Source organism: Camelus ferus, chromosome 2, assembly GCF_009834535.1.
Source record: "Camelus ferus isolate YT-003-E chromosome 2, BCGSAC_Cfer_1.0, whole genome shotgun sequence".
NCBI lineage: Eukaryota > Metazoa > Chordata > Mammalia > Artiodactyla > Camelidae > Camelus > Camelus ferus.
In genome coordinates this window covers 18,818,776-18,839,785 of record NC_045697.1, presented here as the reverse complement: position 1 = coordinate 18,839,785, position 21,010 = coordinate 18,818,776, and the positions used below count along the sequence as shown (strand labels likewise).

Genomic DNA, 21,010 nt, shown 5'->3' with positions numbered 1-21,010 from the left:
TTGCTCTTGCTGTGACCCTCTGCCAAAAAGTCTGCTCCTCCTGCTTCGAAGAATCTTTCCCCAGATCTTCACAAGCCTTCCTTCTCCCTGTCATCTGGGTCTCAGTTCATGGTCCCATCCTCTGGGAGTCCTTGCCTGACCACTCTGTCTAAATTAGTACCCAGATCTGCTCCTCTCCCTTACACTTTCCTGCTTGACTTCCTTTGTGGTGCTTTATACATCCAAAATGACCTTGTTCGCTGCTTGCTTATATGTTTAGAGAAGTACCTGGCAAATGGTTGACTCTCAGTGAACGTGGGCTGAATGAATGGACGAATGAATAAACAAATGAACGGAAATTCTTACGAAGTGTTTTTGTAATAACGATCCAGGAACCTGTATTTAAAAGTGCCCGCCTCCTTTCAGTTAACAAGGGCAGAGACCACAAGAAATAACCCTGTGGTTGGTAACAACTTAACAACCAGCTGACACTGATATCCACACACACTGCTGGGCACGCTTCCAAAGCTAAAAAGGCACTAATTGCTTTTATATAAGGAGGCAGAAATGCAGTCCCTCCGTGTCCTTTAGTCCTGATGGTCTGCATTGTGGTATCTGTTACTGTGTTCATTGTTTCTGTCTCACAGTTGGGGCTTTCTTCTGCAAACGTCTAGGATGGTGACAGGTCCCCAGACAGAGAAGAGAGGTACTGGGGAAGCACGTGTGTCTGCGTCCATGCGTGTGTGTATCCACGCACGTGTGCATGTGTGTGGCAAAGCAGCGACGCTCCGGGAAGGGTTAACTTGCAGTCAGGCCGCATGTGCTCAGGGCCCTCCGGCTGGCCTGGGAATGGAAAGGGGTGGGCCTGGAAGGTGGGAGCGGGCTTGGCTCGCATGAGCTGCCCTTTCCAAGACAGGAGTGCAGATGCTTGCCCAGCTGGACTGAGCGTGCTGAACTCACGTCGCCTTGGAGAATGGCTGCAGAAGCCCACACCTGGACATCACCCCCTGCACCCGCTGCCCCTCCACGGCAGGTTGCATTTGGGAGCCTCTCTGGCCGGTCATTAGAGGAGCGAGCCGAGAGGGAGCCGTTCGCGGGCTCACCGGCACTTGGTGGAAAGCAGCAGGCAAGGATGGATGTGGTCGACAGCCTTCTTGTGAATGGCAGCAACATCGCTCCCCCCTGTGAACTGGGGATCGAAAATGAGACGCTTTTCTGCTTGGATCAGCCCCGTCCTTCCAAAGGTAGGTGTCAGAGTCTGTTATTTAATTCGGAAAACTATGAAGTTGGGGGAAGAAATCAGCAAAGGCAAGGCTGATTGAGAGAATATAACAACGTCTTCGTGAGACAGGCTGGATATAGTCATCTGTTCAGAAGTTTGGGTAAGAGATCAAAAAGCAGAATTGAGTCCAATCGTCTTATTGTTCCCCATGGAAGAGCTGGGCTTCACGTAGAGGACTTGGGGGCACAAGAGCAGTGGGAGGAGGTGCTGAAGTGTAGCCAGAAGGGAGTACAAGTGTCGGAGCCTGAACTTACAAGCAGCAGAGAAAAGGTGCTGTCACAATCGAGCTGTCGCCTTTTCTTGGGGGAAATCAGTGTGAAAAAGTGATTAAAGCGAAATAATGCTTAGCAGCTAGAAAAGAAAGCAGCCCCCTATTCACTAGAGGAGCTTTGTTCTTAAGAAAAAGGGGTTCCCCGAGTGATCCTTTAACAGACTAACCTTTTAGAGGCAACTGAATGGCTCTGCACTCTCCTCACTTTGTTTCTGCAAAATATTGTAAGTACAGGGAGAGCTGGGTTCGATGATGTCCACCCCTGGAAAAAAAAAAAAAAACAGCAGGAAATCCCTGTTCACTTGGTGGGCTAAGTTTTTAGCGTTCTGCTCTCATCACCTCCGTCCCTCCATCTCGTCCCTGTTGCTCCCTGCAGAGTGGCAGCCGGCCGTGCAGATTCTGCTGTACTCCCTAATATTCCTGCTCAGCGTGCTGGGAAACACGCTGGTCATTACGGTGCTGATTCGCAACAAGAGGATGAGAACAGTCACCAACATCTTCCTGCTCTCCCTGGCTGTCAGCGACCTCATGCTCTGCCTCTTCTGCATGCCATTCAACCTCATCCCCAACCTGCTCAAGGATTTCATCTTCGGGAGCGCCGTCTGCAAGACCACCACCTACTTCATGGGTGAGTTGCGGCTGGTGACTATTCCTGGAGCTCAGCCCAGACCCCACTCAGCCCCAGACCTTCCCAAACCCCTGACAGCCTTAACAGAGAAGCCCTGTGGAGTGTAAAAAACCAAACATCTGGCTTTGTGGGGCTGGCTATGTGCAAGAACACAGGATCTGGCTTTATGGGGGGGTCAGTCCTCATAACTCCTCAGAAGTCAGACCCCAGTTTTAAAGGTCAGTTTCTCAAAGTGGAATAAGTTGGTTAAGATGTACAAAAGATGTTGCTTTGCTTGCTTCTGTTAGAAAGAAAGACAGATTTAAGCTTCTCCGTCCCTTCCTGGAAGTTGATTGTACTCTGAGCTCCACCCAACCCAAGGCATGGCATGCAGGGTGGCGAGGGTGATGGAAGAAGGCTCTTTCTGCTGTTGCTCTGGCTTTCCTAGGGAACAGGGGCTATTTGAAAACCAGTCTCATCAGAGGTCTAGACTCCCTTCTTAGGATTCACTTCCCAGTGTGTTTTCCCAGGGGCTGGGACCATCTCAGGCAGAGAGACAGACAGACAGACAGACAGACAGACAGACAGACCTTTGCCACTAGATGAGGAATTGAATTTTCTTCTGGGGTCTGTGGGTCACTGAACTGACCCTGACTGGCTGAGATATGCAGCTCTCTGCCTTTGCCAATCGAAATGATGATGACGATAATAAAAATCACAAGAGTACTTTTTTATTTTGAGCACCAGATGTTCTACTAATTGCCTTCAGTTTTCACTTCCATGATCATATTTTATCTCCCCACCATCCTATGAAGTATATTCACTGAGGAAGAAACAGAGGCACAGAGAGGTTAATAATGTACCCAAGGACACACAGGTGGTAAGCCACAGAGCTGAGACTTGAACCCAGATTGGCAGACACCACAGTGGTGAGTGAGTACACTGCCCCCGTCTGCCAACTACCGTGACTCTCCTGAAGCAAAAACAAGACATGTCTCTTAGTCCCCTCAGTTGGCTAAAATGCCTTGTCCTTTGCCTGTTCTGAGAACTAGCTAGGGGAGGAGGAGGCCAGGTGGCAAATGAGAGAGGAGTTGGTTTTTGTTCTGATCGAAGACTAGCAAAATCTGCAGAGCTGAGTTGGGCTGAGGCGGTCTTCAATGACCGGAAAACTTTAAAAGCCTTTATTTCTCCCAGTTGAGGAATCAAGACTCAGCACTGACAAGATGATGATGAATTACTGATCTGCCTGCCACGGACAAATAACCAAGAAAGTGTCAATCTGTGTCCAAGTCCTCCAAAATAAAAATGGACTCACCAATGAAAAGGATCATTGTTAAATGATGATACAATCGTAATAACTAGCATCTCATGGTGCTTTAGGTTTTCAAGGCCTGTCCATATAGGTATCTTATAATAATATTGAATAATCTTAATCAGGGTTTGTGATAGGAGATTTAAAATGAGGGCATGTGTAGTTGCATAACATTGTGAATGTGCTAAATGCCATGGAACTGTTCACTTTTAAATGATGAATTTTATGTAATGTGAATTTCACTTCAATAAAAAAGTGTTTTTAAAATAGTTGGGGTCTCAGCTGGGGGCATTAAAACTCTTCCTAAAAACTTCTAGAAAATTAAAAGCAAGATAATTCTGAAAGTGGGTGCAATATTGTAATGATTTGGTTGGATATCTGATTCTAGTGATTTCAATTCTTCCCTCGGTTCTGTGTTCTCCCCAAGACTATTTCAATAGTCAACATTCACTAAACTCCTAATACATTGACAAAAAAAAAAAGAGTGCCTGTCTGGTGGTGAGCTTAAATTACAGTGGACCCATTATACAGACTTGACTCTGAGGAGTTTGGGGCTGTCCTCTCTAATTTAAACGTCATGAACTCCTTAGGGTCAAGCCCTAGAAAACACAGCAAATCCTGCCCTCAAACCTGAGTACTTATTTAATGGTTTTGGGGTTATAGATTCCTGTAAGTCTCTAAGGAATACAAAGGTTATTCTCCCTAGAAAAAGAACATTTTTATACATACTTTCACAAAAGACCCCAGCCTACGAATTTCTCCTCCCAGACTTAGTTTAATTCCAAGATTTAAGAAATCATGGTAAGAGATAATCATGAATGGTAAGAATTAAATCATGCATGGTAAGAATTCACGGAAGAAGAATTAATGGGAGTTTTAAAGGGATAAGAAATTATAATGAGGATCCACACGCAAAACACAAAAATTAAAGACAATTAAGCTTTTTTGACTCGGTATAAGTATGTCATTTTAAATGAGGCGTTTTGATGTCTTTCTCACTGATGACGCATGTTCCTTTTACAAAATACAGAAAAGCAAAGACAATGAGAAGGAAGACACTAGTTTTCCCACCCAGAGAAAACTTTAGTTACAATACAGGATTTTCATCCTTTTTTAACTATTTTTTTTCAACACTCCATTTTGAGTTTAGAATGTTTCACTCTTAAAAATATTCTGTAGTAGAAATTTTCAGGAAGAGATTTAATCCTCCCAGCTCAGACCGCAGTGAACTTTCGGCTCACAGTCCTTGAGAATATTGGGTTGAAAGGTCAACTTAACTATGCAGATCATGCTCAGAATTAAAGATACTCTGCAGGTTACTCAGAAACCTCTTGTGTGGGACAGAAACATATTTCATCTGCTTGGTTATTAATTAATGAGCACCCTCAGCCTCAGAAGAAGTTAGGTTGTAATCAAAGTTCAATAAACTTATCTAAAAATTGGCAATAAAATGTATTTGCAAATACATTTCTTTAACCACCTCAAGTCCTTTTTGGAACAAAGCTGGGAATAAATCATTTTTTAAAAATATACATACACAGTATTTCTTTACCTTCTCAACGTTTTCCTTTGATATCCATCAAGCCTGTGTAGATCAGGTATGCTTAAGCTAATGTGCAAATAAACGTTGGCTTAGAGCCTACGTAACCAGCTTGTTTGTTCCTTTCCCAGGCACCTCTGTGAGTGTATCCACCTTTAATCTGGTGGCCATATCGCTGGAGAGATATGGTGCAATTTGCAAACCCTTACAGTCCCGAGTCTGGCAGACAAAATCCCACGCTTTGAAGGTGATTGCTGCTACCTGGTGCCTCTCCTTCACCATCATGATGCCGTACCCAATTTATAGCAACTTGGTGCCTTTTACCAAAAATAACAACCAGACCGCGAATATGTGCCGCTTTCTACTGCCAAACGATGCTATGCAACAGTCCTGGTAAGGCTGTACGGGTTTATCTGTTTCCTACAACTTGATATAATTGTACAGCGTTGATAAAAACTGGAATGTATTGTCCAGAGTGTCTGGAGGATCAGTTTCCTGGAGACTTTTTGAGAAGAATCATTCTAACCTCTTTCTGGGATAATAGTGATAGCAAACACTTAAATGCCATACATATATTCATTCAATCAATCCTCTCAAAACCCTATAGGGTAAGTACTACTATTGTCCCCATTTTACAGATGAGGAAACTGAGACAGGGAGAGGTTGAGCATGCTGTTCAAGGTCCCAAACCTGGAAGAGATGACAGAGCTGCTGTGTGCTTCTGGATGATCTAGTGGGGTTTTGGCTATACTTAAAGTATTATAATTTTCCAGGAATTGGAGACGGAGCTGAAGGTGAGTTTCAAATCCCATGTGGTCTTTCTCAGAGCTGTAGCTATGGAACTCACACAGACCACTTTATGAGAAATAAAAAGGCAAAGTTCTCATATCTGTTTCTATACCCACTAGTGGGTGATGTTCCACAAGGTCACACAACCTCCCCGATATTCAAGTTCTGTGTGTACAAAAGGATTTAATGACAGACATATTTTTTAAATCTACCTCTTATAGATGGATGTAAGAGACAAATGAGAGTATGTTTATGAAAATTCATTAAACAACTTTAAAAAGGCTACACAAATGCAGGGCATTATGTTTACTGCTTCTAATCATGTTTTAGAAGCAGGGAGCAAGACATTCCAAAATGGCTCAAAAAAGGAGATAATCTCTGCGTTATTTGCCTTTTTTTTTTTTCATCTCAACCAAGTAACACACAAAAAGAATTATGTTGCAAATGAGGGACATTTCCAAGACTTGAAAAGAAATCTTATCAAAACATGTCCTATTGAAATGAGAAATGGCTCAGCCACTGTGAGCCTCTGACAATTTTATGGCCTAATCGTGTAACCTTACACATACCAGACTGCAAAAGTGATTTAGGGGCCAAACTCATAAAGAAGGAGGCTGCAATTCTTCAGGAATCAACTATGTTTAGAGAAAGCATAGCTCTGGCCCGCCAGACACTAGAATGAGCTTACTACTGTGCCAATGGGTCAGAACAGCCAGAATGCCTTATTTTGCAAAACCAAGGAGGGTTTCCATCACTGCTACCTACACATTTGATGATTCTGTTTTATAAAATCAACAAATGATATATTATGATGCTTAAGAACATAAGTTCTAGAGTCATATTGCTTGAGTTCAAATCCCACCTTTGCTACCAGCTATGTGGCTTTGGACAAATAATTTAATCTCTTTAAGTCTCAGTTTCTTCATCCATAAAGTGGGTATTATGTTAATAGTACCTATCTCAGAAGTTGTTATGTGAATTAAATGTAGTAATATATATATATACTATATTGACATTTAATGTCATCAATGAATGTAAGCTCATTAATTATTATTATTATTATTATTATTATTATTATTATTATTATTATTATTATTATTATTATTATTATTTTGGTAACACCTTTATTGAGATATTCACATACTCTCATTGGTTTGGGTTTTCTTAAGCTCTCATTAGTTTTTTGGGGTTTTTTTAAGATTTTTTTTGTTTTGCTTTCTGGTTTTTTTTTTTCCTGTTTTGTTTTTTTTTTTGTTTGTTTGTTTGTTTGTTTAAAGTGGTACTTAGGTTTATTTATTTATTTATTTAAATGGAGGTACTGAGAAATGAACCCAGGACCTCGTGCATGCTAAGCATAAGCTCTACCACTGAGCTGTACCCTCACCGTCTCATTAGATTTAAATGTAGACTTGTTTCAGGCACAGACTTACACCAAAGTTTCCCAATTTAACTAGCCCCTCGTAAGAGAATTCATCTGAAAGAAAGAAAAGAAGTAAACAGCGTCTAATGACTGAGCCTCCAGACATGGAATTTCCAAGGCTATTAAATACTCGTAATTAATGTGTTTGCTCAGACCCGTTAAGATGGAGATGAACTCTATTTATTCCATCCCAAATACTGGAGCTGCTGGTTATTGGATTGCTTTTTATTTTATTAGGCACACGTTCCTGTTACTCATCCTCTTTCTGATTCCTGGAATTGTGATGATGGTGGCATATGGACTAATCTCTTTGGAACTTTACCAAGGAATAAAATTTGATGCTAGCCAGAAGAAGTCTGCTAGAGGTAACTATCTTTTAGCTTCATGTTTATGCCAAAAGATTACCACAGCTTGTTCTCTGTAACTTAAATAGATAGACCCAGAGTGTGCACAGAGTATATTCAAGACTTTACAAGGTATTCTTAGGAGGCCCTGGGTCATAAGATACAGTCATGAGACCCAGTGTCTCTATTTCCTCATCTGTCAGATGGGAAAATTATTCCTCTCAAAAGGGTTCTGAGTGGGATAAAATGAGGTAATGCACACATCGGCCAATTACAAGCTGAGAGCCCATGGGTCCCAGGCATTCTGTGATGTTGCATCCAAATGGACCCCCTTCAGCAACCAAAGCAAATTGTAACTGCAGCCCCCAGACTCTCTCCTCCCCTTCACTCACGCTGCACCTGCCACAAAGACCCCATCTCTCCCCACCAGTTACAAGCCACCCTCCCCTGAAACCTACACGACACCTTTGTTGGCATAAATCCACCCCCTTCTCACTCCATCCCTTTCCTCAGTCCTTTTTCAAGTATACAACTTACAGGTCTTCTTAGGTCTTCTTTGGTTGCTGTTGATTTTTGCTCGTTATCCAGAGTCTTCACAGTAAAAACAGTCTGGAGATCTACCAAGTGAACAGGAAACTCCCCCTTGAAAAGCTGGAGAAAGGAGGAGGAGCGTAAATATTCATTCTTTGATAAATTTTAATCCTTATAACCTACATACATAAACTATTATTTTACCATTATAAGTTGTATTATGTCCATCATATACTATACATCATTTTATTAGTTTTAAGCAGGTGTTGAGTTGCAGGAAGGGACTCGTGTAGTGAGTCCCCATCAGTGCGTCCCAAGCTGCCCACCCAGGTCTGCAGTTCACATTTGGTCCGGCTCCCTGATGGAGGCGGCAGGGGTTCCATGCCTTCTGCCTGACGTGACCCATCCCGAAAACTAAGCGATGTCGCTCGCCCACCCAGAAAGGAAGCCGAGCGCCGACAGCAGCAGCAGATACGAGGACAGCGACGGCTGTTACCTGCAGAAGTCGAAGCGCCCGAGGAAGCTGGAGCTGCAGCAGCTGTCCACCAGCAGCGGCGGCAGGGTCGGCCGCATCAGGAGCAGCAGCCCCGCCGCCAACCTGATGGCCAAGAAGCGCGTGATCCGCATGCTCATGGTCATCGTGGTTCTCTTCTTCCTGTGCTGGATGCCCATCTTCAGCGCCAACGCCTGGCGGGCCTACGACACCGCCTCGGCCGAGCGCCGCCTCTCCGGGACCCCCATCTCCTTCATCCTCCTACTCTCCTACACCTCCTCCTGCGTCAACCCCATCATCTACTGCTTCATGAACAAACGGTTCCGCCTCGGCTTCATGGCCACCTTCCCCTGCTGCCCCAACCCCAGTCCTCCAGGAGCGAGAGGCGACGCGGGGGAGGAGGCGGAAAGCAGGACCACGCGGGCCTCTCTGTCCAGGTGCTCGTACGGCCACGGCCACGGCCACGCGAGCGCCTCTGCCCCGCCCCCGTGAGCTGCGCCCCGGCAGCCAGGGCGGAAGGATGGAACGGGGGGCTGAGGGTGAAAGCAGAGAAGGAGGAAAAGAAGAAAGCCGGAGGAGGAGGAGGCAGGAAGTGAAGGAGAAGGAAGGCACCATTCCCAGCGGGAACAACTTAACAAGACAAGTCCACTTGGCATCCTTCATCCGGGTTCCAGGGGAAGACTTAGTTCCTGGCAGGACATTTTCAATAACATTCACCATCAGAAAAACCTCAGCAGGCCAGTAACAGGCGTCCAGCAGGGCTCCTGCTGCTGCTGGTGTAATTGCCAAGCACGTGTTCAAAGGGGGATGTGGACCCTACTGAGCTTTAGAAGGTTCTGGCACATCCAAAATGGGCTCTCATTCCCCACAGAGACAAGTTTCTGTGCTCTGCTACTTCTGTGGATGCAGAATTGTGGAGGCTGCTTTGCCCCTGGGGAGTACATCACTCTCCTGTACATTTGGTAACCACCCACCTTGTCAGGACCACAAACAGGAACAGGAGGCAAACCCTCTTCTGGCCATTTTCTGTAGAAAGAGAAGAACCTGGCTTGTTCTCCTTGAGGTCGGTCAAGGACATTCAGAAACACAAGTTTATGTTGTCATCAGAAGAGCATACGGAACATCATCTCAAAGATGGAATTTGGAACTTATAGTTCTGAAAAACAAAAAGGTATATAGCAAGTAGCTAGAAGGAATGCTGTCTTAGCACAAGGAATGTTAAATGCCAGAAGGGGCATAGAAAAGTTTTTCTTATTTTAATAATATATATTACTTAACTCCACCTTTATATGGTGATATTATAGCCCATGGCTTCTTTGCTGCAACTTAATTTCTTACACTTACCATCTTTTCTGGAAAGGCCTCCAGGTACAAAGGAGAAGTGTAGCTTAGGTGTACCTGGCCAAGATGGAAACACGTGGAATCGGGCCAGAATAAAAACTGGCATACTTGGACTCAATTAACAAATAGCTTTTGAATGTCAACTTTGTCTATGCCTTTTAAATACAATCTGTGTGTTTGTTAATAATTGTCATAATTTTATGGTTATGTGTAAAACGAACAAAGAAGTATGTTCTTTCCATGTAAGTATACTCTTTGGTGTGCTTCAAAAAAGAAAAAAGAACAGTGAATGGAGGTTGGAATTCACAAAGTGTTATCATTCCACATTCCTCTACAACAGTTGGAATTTCATGTGAACTTTTTTTCTTTGCAGAATTAGTGTTGAAATCTCTCTCATCCAATGTAGAAATCTCAATTTAAAATAAGACATGAGCTGTGCATTTAGATACCAGGAAGTGCATTTCTAGAATAGAATGTGTCAGTCCAGTCTACCAGCGCCCCCTTCTCTCTCTGTCTCTCCATCTCTGTCTGTCTCTGTCTCTGTCTCTTTCATAGTTTTCATGCCTCCAAGTGTCTGGGAAATGAGCTTTTCTTTTTCCTGTTTTCATGTGTCCACAACCACCCATTGATCCATGCCTGACTGATATTCTTTGTTAAGCACAAGTGCTGGTGATTTCAATTCTCAAACATATCCATATGGAAGGGGGAAGGGGCGGAATAGTGGCAAGAAATGATCATGAAGAGGGGAAAGGATGTTGTATAATTTAACAAGATGCAAGTGTCACCATTTGTGGGGTTTTTTTGGTGGGGGGAGCGGTGGAAGAGCCATGTGCTAACAGAGAAGAAATTATTGAAGATGTGACCATTTATTATAGGGGATTTTCAAGCCAGATGTTAGGTTTTTTTGTTCCTAAGATTGCAATCTACTTTTACTGTTTATAACCAGTCATCTCAGTCAAAAATTTCAAGGGAAAAATTCAACCAACTAAAATGTGCACTGCTAAAATGGGAAAGATAAAAGGTGTAAGAAATGAAAATGTCTCCAATATTTGAGTAAATCCTACAAAACCTACAATTTTTCTACCAAAAGAAAAAGCCTTCCCCTCTGACAGTGTCAGCATATAAATGAAGAAAAATTTGGTCCCCCAAAAATATTGGGAACCTCTGGAAATGCCAAACATTACATTAACCTAAAAATAGGGTTGCCAGATTTAGCAAATAAAATACAGGATGTTCAGTTAAATTCTACTTTCAAATAAACAACTAATAATTTTTTTTTTTGGTATGAGGATGTCCCATGCAATAAAATACATCTTCTATTTTATCTGGCAATCCTACTTTAATTTTAAAAGCATGTAAGGATATAAACAAGCCTTCCCAAATATAGAGCAATAACATGCCTCTGTTCACTAAATTTATTGGAAAGTCTTTCACGTAATGGAAGCTTTAAAAAAAAAAAAAAAGAAAAGAAAAATAAAAATGCTGTTAACTTCAGAATCTGTGCCTGACCTTTGGAAATCGTACTATCCACAGAGTGATTTTGCTTTAAAAGAATTTTTTTTAACATAAAGCTATTCTAGTACTTTGTTGAGTCAAAAGCCTTTATTTCATGCTAAACTGAATTATTAACTTAAATCTGAAATAAAGTGACCAATAGAGTTAAGAAAACAGATTCACCACATTCCTGGTGTTTTCTAGTATCTTTTGGTAGCTTCCACCCCTCTCCAGGGTGATACGTTTGAACTTGAGAATTGAAATGTATCTTTGATCTTTACTTAACCCATGTGCTTCAATGGCTTCTTGTGCCCCAGTTATTGCAGCTAACTCTCATAATAAACTTGTACTAGTGAGTAAGGAATGCATGTGTCTAGATGCTGGTTATACGTGTTCATGTCTGTATCTTACCCATGCATGTAAAATATAATCACGAGACGAGTGACTGGAGCTGTCGACCCTTCCAGTGTTTTGCCCAGTACTCTGTACACCACGAGTCTCAATAAATGTCATGACTGACTCCTATTCCGCTCCTGTGCTTTGGGGAACTCTCTTTCTGGCCACAGCAGGGGGTAAGCTCTTGGGGGAGTTCCAGAATATCTGGAGGGCTTTTTCCAACTCTGTGTGTATCCCTACCCCAGACCTGGCTGTGTGAGCACTGGCAACCATCTCTCCCTCCCCTGGGGGTGTGACTGCGTGAGTGCATATAATCTGAGGTGTTCCCCATGGGAAGCTGTTGTGCCTGTGAACGGTGCTAAGACAGATTTTTTTTTTTTTAAGGACAGGGGAAAACGACAAATACTGTATGATTCCATTCCTATGAAATATCTAAAATTGTCAAAAATTATAGAAATCAAATGTAGAAAGATGATTTCCAAGGCTGGGGACTTAGTATTTAGTGAATATAGGGTTTCAGTGTTTCGAGATGAAAAATTTCTAGAGATCGCTTGCCCGACTATGTAAATACACTTAACACTACTGAACTGTACACTTAAAAAATGGTTAAGATGGTAAATTTAACATTGTTTCTAACAAAATTTTAGAGAGAGGAAGGGATGTTAACCACTGGTCTATAATATCCCTCGGTTTTGCTCCTTTCCGCCCTCATTCCCTTTAAGAATAGTAAGAACCGTCAGCACCTCATCCAAGCTCAAGTCCTCATTAGGGCTGATAAGTATTATCAAAGCCCACTTGGTGCCCTGAGCTGTCCCCCGCCACCTGTCTGCTCTCTGGCAGGACTCCCCTGGGACAGCCTCTGAGCATCCTTGAGAGCCCTCCTCTACCTGCCCTACATCTGAGCCCTGTGGCTGGCTCTCAGCTCCAGCCAAGGTGCTTCCTCGATTTGGGTCCCTCTGGCCCCTCCAGCTTCTGAGTCACCCTTAAGTAAAAACACAGATTCCAGCTTGCCTACACCTGCTGTGGCAACAGCCGAGGGCCAGCCCCACAACTCTACACCCGACCCCAGCTCTGAGGAGCCCGGCCTCGGAGGAATTTCAGATCCTCCTTCTTGCCCAAGAGGAGAGGTCAGACAAGGGTAAATTGTCCAGCACCCACCCTCGTGCGTAGCACATAACAGGGGCTCAGGACGTGTTTGGGGGTGAATGACAGAGTGAACGGGCGAGTACGTTTGAATGGAGTCCTGCCTCAGTGCCGGCTTTTCTGGGTCCCCTGGGGGATGGCACCATCCTAACCAGAGGCATCCTGCCTAGAGTGCTGAGGGCTCCTGACAAGAGGTGAAGCTGGCTGAAGAGCCACACCGTTTCCAACTCTCTACGCTGTACATGGAGTCCATCAAATCCTGCTTTCAAGTTTGCTGACCGCAAGCACCTCCTCTGTGGGTAAAGAGGATGTACCTTGGACCCCAAGTCCAGAAATCTGTGTCCGAGTCTTAGCCCTGTCACTGACTTGCTGTGTGGTTCCAGGCAAGTCATACACCCTCTCTGAGTATCAGTTCCCTTGTTCAACATGAGGGGTTGTCGCTCCATCTCTGGTACTGTGGGACTCCGTGGGTCAGAATTGGCTATGTGCTTTTATTATTCCACATTCTCCTTTAGTTTCATTGGCTTCCTGTCGTCTTTGCAATCAGAGAAGCTCCCAAGCAGAGAACCACCTCTGAAGAGAGCTTGATCTTCAGGGAACCTCTAAGAGAAGGGAATCAGGGTGAGAAAAGAAAGGTCTCAGAGAGGAGTCTGCAAGCTCTCAGCCCCTTCTAGGTCACAGCTGCCCAGAGCACCTTGTGGGAAACTAGTCCCTGGAACATGAGCCCCATTTTCACTGAAATGTAGGCATAAAAATCCACTCCAAAACCAAATCTGGCCTTGGTGAGAGGGGTACCAACATTCAGTAAAGCCTGCTTCATGCATCAGGCAAGTTGCTGGTGACGGCAGGAGCCAATAAACTCTCGCAGAAGGATGGATGAACATCTGGAGCATGTGGGGTTAGAGGACGATGTTAAAAAGCTGTTTCCGCCGTTGACCCCCGAGCTGGACCTGGGTAATTGGAAGCTCCCCTTCCCCTCTTCCACCCTTGGAATGTGCTTGACACTTGCCTTCCCCACTCACAGGAGCTGCTCCAAGGATATAGCTTTGAGATGGGAACGTGGTGCTGAGGCTGCTGAGCTGTGCAGGGGACTGAACCCAGGTGAGTGCTCTGCGTAAATTTCTGAGTCTAGTGGGCGGGCTTGGGGACCTACTCCTCTTACCGCCCCCCGGGAAAGTTCCCTTGCTTGTTATACCTGCCACTGACCAGTCTGGAGGGGCTGCCTCTGTCTTCCGTGTCTCCCTGCCCTCCACCCAGGAGGCCAGTTTCAGGTCTCACCTGGGAAGCCCCTGAGAAGGTTACTCATGAAGCAGCATATGGTTTCTTATTTAAGTCTCAAAACAACGTGTGTAGCGTCATTTTCCACATTTCAGAGGTGGAGAAGTTGAGGCTCAGAGGAAGCAGCATTGTGTACAAGGCCAGCTGTTGAGCGGCAGGGACAGATCGGGCCCCATTCTAATGCCACCAGGCTGCTGGTAGGAATCTAAGTAATCAATAGCTGGTGATTTCCTTTCCTACGATGCTTCACAGTTTCCAGTCCTGGTGCTGTAACAACCAGAAAGGTGAGAAATCCCGTGTCTACGCCCACACCCCCCCTCCTCCCAGGGACATTTGGTCCTCACTCTGAGCTCCCTGAATGTGGGAGATTTGAAAGCTGGCCTTCTGCACTGGTGTCTTGGATGCTTCTAGCCCTATGTTTATTTTTAGAAGGAAGATAAATACACTCTGCCACCTCATGGGGAAACCAAGAGATAATATCAGTCAATGAGATTTCACCTCTTGGACGATTTATCAACATTATTAAGGTAGATCTGTTTTCTCAGAATAATCAGAGAGGAGACAAATACAGGCCAACTTATCCATCAGCCTCAGGTGGAAAGCTTCCTGGTCTGCCTCTTAGCCTGTTACCTTTCTATCAAAAGTCCCCCTTCCCCAGTGAAATTTGCAGATTATTATTACCCACAGGCTATCACGAGGATGTCAGGATGTTCCCACAGCCCCAGACTTGTTATATCTGAACTGGAACGATCTGTCACATCTCACACCACTTCACTGCCTGCTAGTGGGACCCTCGTTGTGTCAGATTCTCAGGCTCAAAATCTGGCTCATTTTTGAAAAGGTGGTATCAGGAAGTACTGGAGAACATGGAGCACCCCCCTCACTGTCCAGGAATTCTCCGTGGCTCCCCACTGCCTGAAAACCCCACTTCCTTAGCGTGCCTTCAAAGTCCTCAGCAGTTGAGAGTTCATCTTCTTCCCTGTCAGTCCGTGTCCTCTTCCTTTCACAGCAGAGCGATCTGCTGTCCCACGAGCACTGCCTCGCATCCATGCCTCCCTCAAAGTGCGATCTTCTCCTTTTCTTTTTAGATCTTCCTGCTAAAACCCTATTCTTCTTCATGGCTCAGCTCACATGTTATCTTCTCCATAAAATGCCCAAAATCCTCTGTTGGAAAGGATTTCCCCCTCTTCTGAGCTCCCAAAACACTGACTTTGTATAAGTCTAATTGCCTAATAAAAGCTCATTTCCCCACACCTTACTCATCACTGCTTGCTAATGAAGTCCTGTTATATGCAGGTATTGGTGGCATTATGCTCAGGGGGGAAGTCCAGGTCCAAGGGGTAAATAATGGTGGGTCTGTGTCACACAGGACAATCTTACCCCTTTTTGCCAGTTATTGGTTTAGACATAAGTGTGTGTCCCATTTCTGGCCAGTGATATTTAACAATGGACCCTCCAGTTAAAAAAAAAAAAAGGCCTTAATTTGCAGCAAGTTTGCTGATTTCCATGGTGTAAATACCCCCACTATGGCCAATTTCAAGCTGCCAGTGTGACATTGTTGAACTCAGAGAGCTTGGAAGGGTTGTACAGCAACACAGCATTTCGTAGGAATTCCACCCACCATGCCAAGACCGTAGACATAAATAACCTCCAGGGCATGAGTAACAGCTAAGGGTAGTAAAATAATTAGGAAGTGATGCATTTTGAGTACAAGCAACACACCACTGGTTCTAGCCCATCGCTATGGACAGAATGTGAAATTTGTATGTTGAAATCTAACGCCCAATGTGATGGTGAGGTCTTTGGGAGGTGATTAGGTCATGAAGGTGGTGTCCTTAAGAATGGGATTAGTTCCCTAGTGAAAGAGACCCCAGAGAGCTCCCTCACCCCTCCCACCATGTGAGGACACAGCACAAAGATGACCATCTATGCACCAGGAAGCAAGCTCTCATCAGATCCCAACTCTGCTGGTTCTTTGACCTTGGACCTCCAGCCTCAGAACTGTGAGAAATGTTTGTGGTTTAAGCCACCCAGTCTGTGGTATTTTGTTATAGCAGCCTGAATGGACTAAGACACCAATGCAATATAAGGAGAAGTGTGCTTGGGGTTTCTGGGTTTATTGGTCAATTTTTGCTGCCTTATGCTTCATTAGCTATTGGTCAATTTTTGCTGCCTTATGCTTCATTAGCAAACAACCCTAAATCTAGCACAGAAGATCATATATGAAGTTCAAATCACATATTTGAACATGTGTTCAAAACATGTTTGATATATGCATCCTTCATCTATAAGATAAAGTATTAGAATAGATGAGTGGTTTAAAACTTTTAACACAGAGGAACCTCTTTTTCCCCCCAAGCAGTTCTGTATGGAAGCCCAAATGGAAAAGAGATGAAGGAATGGGAGCTTTGAGATACTTCCTTCAAATCTTGGTGGAACCCCTTGGGTTCCACAGAACATGATTTGAAAACCACTAATTTAGCTCCATTTGAGGACTAATAATCTGTGGTCCTGGGAATTGTGATATTAGTGTGTCTTCCATCAGGACTAGCCAGTGGCTTCAGTTAAGCTTGGCCTCACAAGGTCAGGGTCTTGATTTCCAAACATGCTGTGCCTTTGGCTTTGTTGAGTGAACAGACCACTTGATACACTGCAGCATTCAGCTGTAAGGAGATCCTGGGACTGTGGGTCCAATGTGCCTCCTGTTATGGCCTGAACTGTGTCCCTTTAAAATTCCTACATTGAGGCCCCGACCTCCAGCATCTCAGAATGTGACTACATGGAGATAGGGCCTCTAAAGAGGTAATTAAGTTAAAATGAGGCTGTGAGGGTGGGCCCTAATCCAATCTGACTGATATCCTTATAAGAGGAGGAAATTGGATACTCAGAGAGACACTAGGGATACACGTGCACAGAGAGACAATTGTGTGAAGAGGTAGCCCATCCCCAAACCAAGGAGAAGTCTCAGAGGAAATCAGCTCTGCTCATCTTGGACTTCTGAGCAGTGCGAAAACAAAAATCTGCTGTTTAAGTCCCCCAATCTTTGGTATTTTGTTACGCAGCCCTAGCTGACTAATATACCTCCCCTCCCAGAAGGATACAGGGCTCAGAGGGCCACTCTCATTCCTAAGGCCCTGAACCAGCCCAAACTGGTCCAAGAAGATGGAGCCTCATAAATGCCCCTTGGTTGGTACCCCCAGAATCCCTGAGAGTTAGTTAAGTCTTCATATCTGCTCCTAGGTCTCTTCTCCCTCAACTGCTCTTTCTTTCTTGGGCCCTAATTTCAGTTCCATTCCTTGAGCACAGAAGCAGCAGCAGCAATAATAAAACAGCCAGCAAATAAACGAGATGGGCGAGTGAGAACAGAAGCGCCAGCCGAGTGGGTCCAGCCCAGATGAAAATCTCCTTCGGGTGGAGCCAACGAATCCCAAGACCTAACTCAGCAGGTGTTTCCCTGGGAGCCTTCCAGGTGGAGGCTTGCCAGACGAAATACAAGATGCCATTTAATCTTAATTTCAGATAAGCAATGAATAATGTTTTAGCATAAGCATGTTCTGGGTAATGTGTTTATTCACTCTATCTGGCAACTGCATTTAGGGGCTCTCAGGTGCTGGGGGTGGGGAGGAAGAACAAGAAATTGACTGAGAGGAGAGAAATTAAATATGATCACATGCTGCACACACAGAGGACACCACGGGGATTAGCACATCATAGATGCTGAACCAAGTTGGGAAGAATGAAAGGAGTGCTTCTTGGTGATGTGTCCTGTGGGCTGTGGGGCAGCCAGGAAGATTGGTTGAGGTCTTCCATTGTCAGTCTTGATCTGTCAGTTTCTTACTTTTAACTCGGCATTAACATACACTTATTAACTATGAAAATAACTGTTATGATTGAATTTCCTGTGGGAAAGACAATCTCTTTATGGTGACTCTGAAATGCTAGCTCCTGGCCCCCTTACTTCTTGTTTTTACAGAGGGAATTTTGAGAAATTCAGGTATACTGGACAATGGCTGGTTTTTGTCAGGGAGGGTGGTGGTGTTGGCCCCTGCCCCCAGGATCTGAAACAAGAATAAAAAGATCCAGGGGAGGAATGGAATGTGATCAATTTGGGCCCAAAGAAGTAAAGTAGAGCAAGGAGTGTTGGAGTGAGGTGAGAGTGTTGGCCAGGGGAGGAAAAGAGACTCCTTTGCAGAATAAAATGATGGTGCATGAGAGAGTGATCTGATTTAAAGACCCTGAGCCTCACTTGAGATTCACTGTCTTAATTCTGTGAGGACCCAATAAAACTGAATAGGTTGGTGCAATGGGAGGCTTACTGTGAGGAGGGTCAAAGTAGCCTTCAATACCCAGGCCTGTGGAAGACTATCGTTCAGCAAATATTCTTTCTCTTGATGCCACCTGCTCATCTACAGGAGGCATATTGTTCCCTGCCCCACAGATATTGGGATTGGCCATGTGACTTGCTTTGGCCAAAAGAAGCTGGGGGTGGGGAAGTGAAAGTAAGTTTTGAGCCCATGACAGAAGAAACATAGAGTGCTTCCATTTATTCCTCCTATTTGCAGCCAGTCCAAGAAGGATGAGAGACACATGGAGCAGATCTGGACTTTACCAACAGTTTGGATGGAGCCAAGCCCAGCAGAGCCTAGCACAGATCAGCCAAACCCAACTTGATCAACAGACACTTGAGCAAGAAATAAATGTTTTTATGTATCACTGAGCTTTGTATGATTTGTTATGCAGCAATGACTGATGCATCGTCCTTTCCCTGTTTTCTACCACCTCTCTCTAAGTGTCTTCCATCCTTTCTCCTCTGTCAAAATCAAAATCTTTCAACCTAAAAGATCTAAGATCAACCTCTTACCTCTTAGACTGAATCTCAATTACAGACATTCCCCTCCCCAGTATATGTGCTTTTCAAGACATTGTCTTTTTGCAAAAAGAAAGACCTTCCTATGAGGATTTCAAGAATCAGCAATCAGATGAGAAAGGCATTTACAGACTGGGTCTCCTGATTTCATACTCCTAGTAGCCTAGGGTGAGGCTGACCCCAACATGTAGCTGATTTTTCAGGAAGGCTCAAAATACTAAAAGCCAAGCTCAGCAAAAGCCACTCAGCTGCTTCCTTCCATCATTTTCTCGGTAGAAGTGGAAGCACAGATTGGCAACTCTAGCTGAATGGATGAGGACTTCTCCTGTCCACCCCGCCCTTAGAGTTCGGCCAGCTCCCCAGTCCAAGCGGCAGCATGTGTTCGGGAAGATGATGAATGTTAGCAGAAGGCTCCAGAGACTCTCTCAGGGCCCTATTGTTTATTAAATATAAAAACCCATGTTTAAATATAACGTCGAAGTTACAATACAGACCAGCATGACCTACGACAGACTGCTAGCTCTAATCTTCAACAGCTAGACATTCTTCTAGTTCTGACTTCTGAGTTTAGAGCCTCTAAAGATTTTCCGGGAAGGCTGAAACCTCTCAACGAAGAGGTCAGCGGAGGCCGACAAAGCCCATCTATTTCTTTCCATCATCTATTCTTAATGGCAGAAGCTGTGACTTTCTGTCGGGTATAGTATGTAGTCGGTCTAAAGCTCGCCCCATGGAAGGCGGGCGTTCCTGACTGCTTGGCCTGGGAACGGCTCTGTTCTCCCAGAGAGCCCAGATTCCATGCTCACACGTCCACCCCTTTAATAAAGGGCTGGGTGGCCTCCGCAGCTCCAGGACCTGAAGGCGCATGGAGTGTGGACAATGCCCAGGTCCCCTGGTTTAGGCTGTTGAGGTAGAGACACCAGTAAACGCAGAGTGGTTTGGGAACAAGGACTCTGAAGAAAACAAAACAGGGTGACTTGGTACATGTGAATAAATGAGGCACCTCATCATTAGGTAGGGTGTTCAGGGGATAACAGAAGTGAAGGTTTCCGTGCTGTTTCCCCTGCGACGGACACTGTTTGAAGTACTTTGTGTGTATTAGCTCATTTAATTTTCACAGCAACCCTGTGGGGTAGGCATTATTACTGCCCTTTTACAGGTGAGGAAACCAGCGCACACAGAAGTGAAGTAAATTGCTCTACATCACACAGCCAGTAAGTAGTGGGGCTGGACGCAGGCCCAAGGGTTGGCGCCCCAGTCCTAATTCTCACCCGCTATGTGAGCAGGGGACATTGGAGCCAAAGTCTGGGTTATAGGAAGGGGCCGGCTGTGTGAAGATCTGGGGAAGAGAGTCCTCCCAGGTGGACGAGGGGACCAGTGCAGTCCTCTGGAACCAGAGTGGCAGCTCTGAAATCTGTTTTCACTCTGTGGTGTTACTCCTTGTTCAAAAGCCACGTTTCCCACTAAAGCCTATGAGGGCTTGTCTGTCACTGCTTTGCTCGTCTTATGTCCGAATGCCTGACCCCGTGCTTAATTCATAGATATATTGAATAATTCTTTTTTGGATCAATGAACATGTTAACTAATTAATTAATAAGCATGAGACCCACCTGATGTTGGTTTGAATCCTAAAGCCTTCACCTGTTAACTGTTCAACCTTGGGCCAGTTACTTAACTTCTCTGATCTTCGTTTTCATTTTCTGTACAATGGGGATAAAAAGAGAATCACAAGGTTGGGTACTGAGAGGGTTAAATGAAAGACCTTTTGTAAACAGCCAAGAGCAAGGTCACCATAGGAGAGGTCCTACAGAAATGATGGTGTCCAACTTTCTTTCCCCACTACATGCAAAACCAGGATTGTTCCTGTGGCATGAACCTATTATAGAATCTAGAGTTGAAAGGGACTCTAAGCCCTTGTTCCTTGGA

The 21,010-nt window shown here is 44.6% G+C and overlaps 1 protein-coding gene across 1 annotated transcript; it reads left to right on the top strand.

The window, feature by feature from the left end:
• Positions 1–577: 577 nt before the first annotated feature.
• On the top strand, positions 578–9,653 carry CCKAR (cholecystokinin A receptor). The gene is made up of 5 exons (XM_006188222.2): positions 578–1,223; positions 1,909–2,160; positions 5,123–5,384; positions 7,438–7,565; positions 8,516–9,653. The coding sequence occupies exons 1-5, from the start codon at positions 953–955 to the stop codon at positions 9,058–9,060; spliced, it is 1,458 nt and encodes a 485-aa protein (XP_006188284.1). The 5' UTR covers positions 578–952; the 3' UTR covers positions 9,061–9,653.
• The last annotated feature ends 11,357 nt before the right edge of the window (positions 9,654–21,010 follow it).

Bases quoted from the DNA above. Each gene is read 5' to 3' on its own strand.
- CCKAR (XM_006188222.2), top strand. From the start codon at position 953: ATGGCTGCAGAAGCCCACACCTGGACATCACCCCCTGCACCCGCTGCC. The intron at 1,224-1,908 runs GTAGGTGTCAGA...TGCTCCCTGCAG, and splicing joins TCAGCCCCGTCCTTCCAAAG to AGTGGCAGCCGGCCGTGCAG. The intron at 2,161-5,122 runs GTGAGTTGCGGC...TTCCTTTCCCAG, and splicing joins GACCACCACCTACTTCATGG to GCACCTCTGTGAGTGTATCC.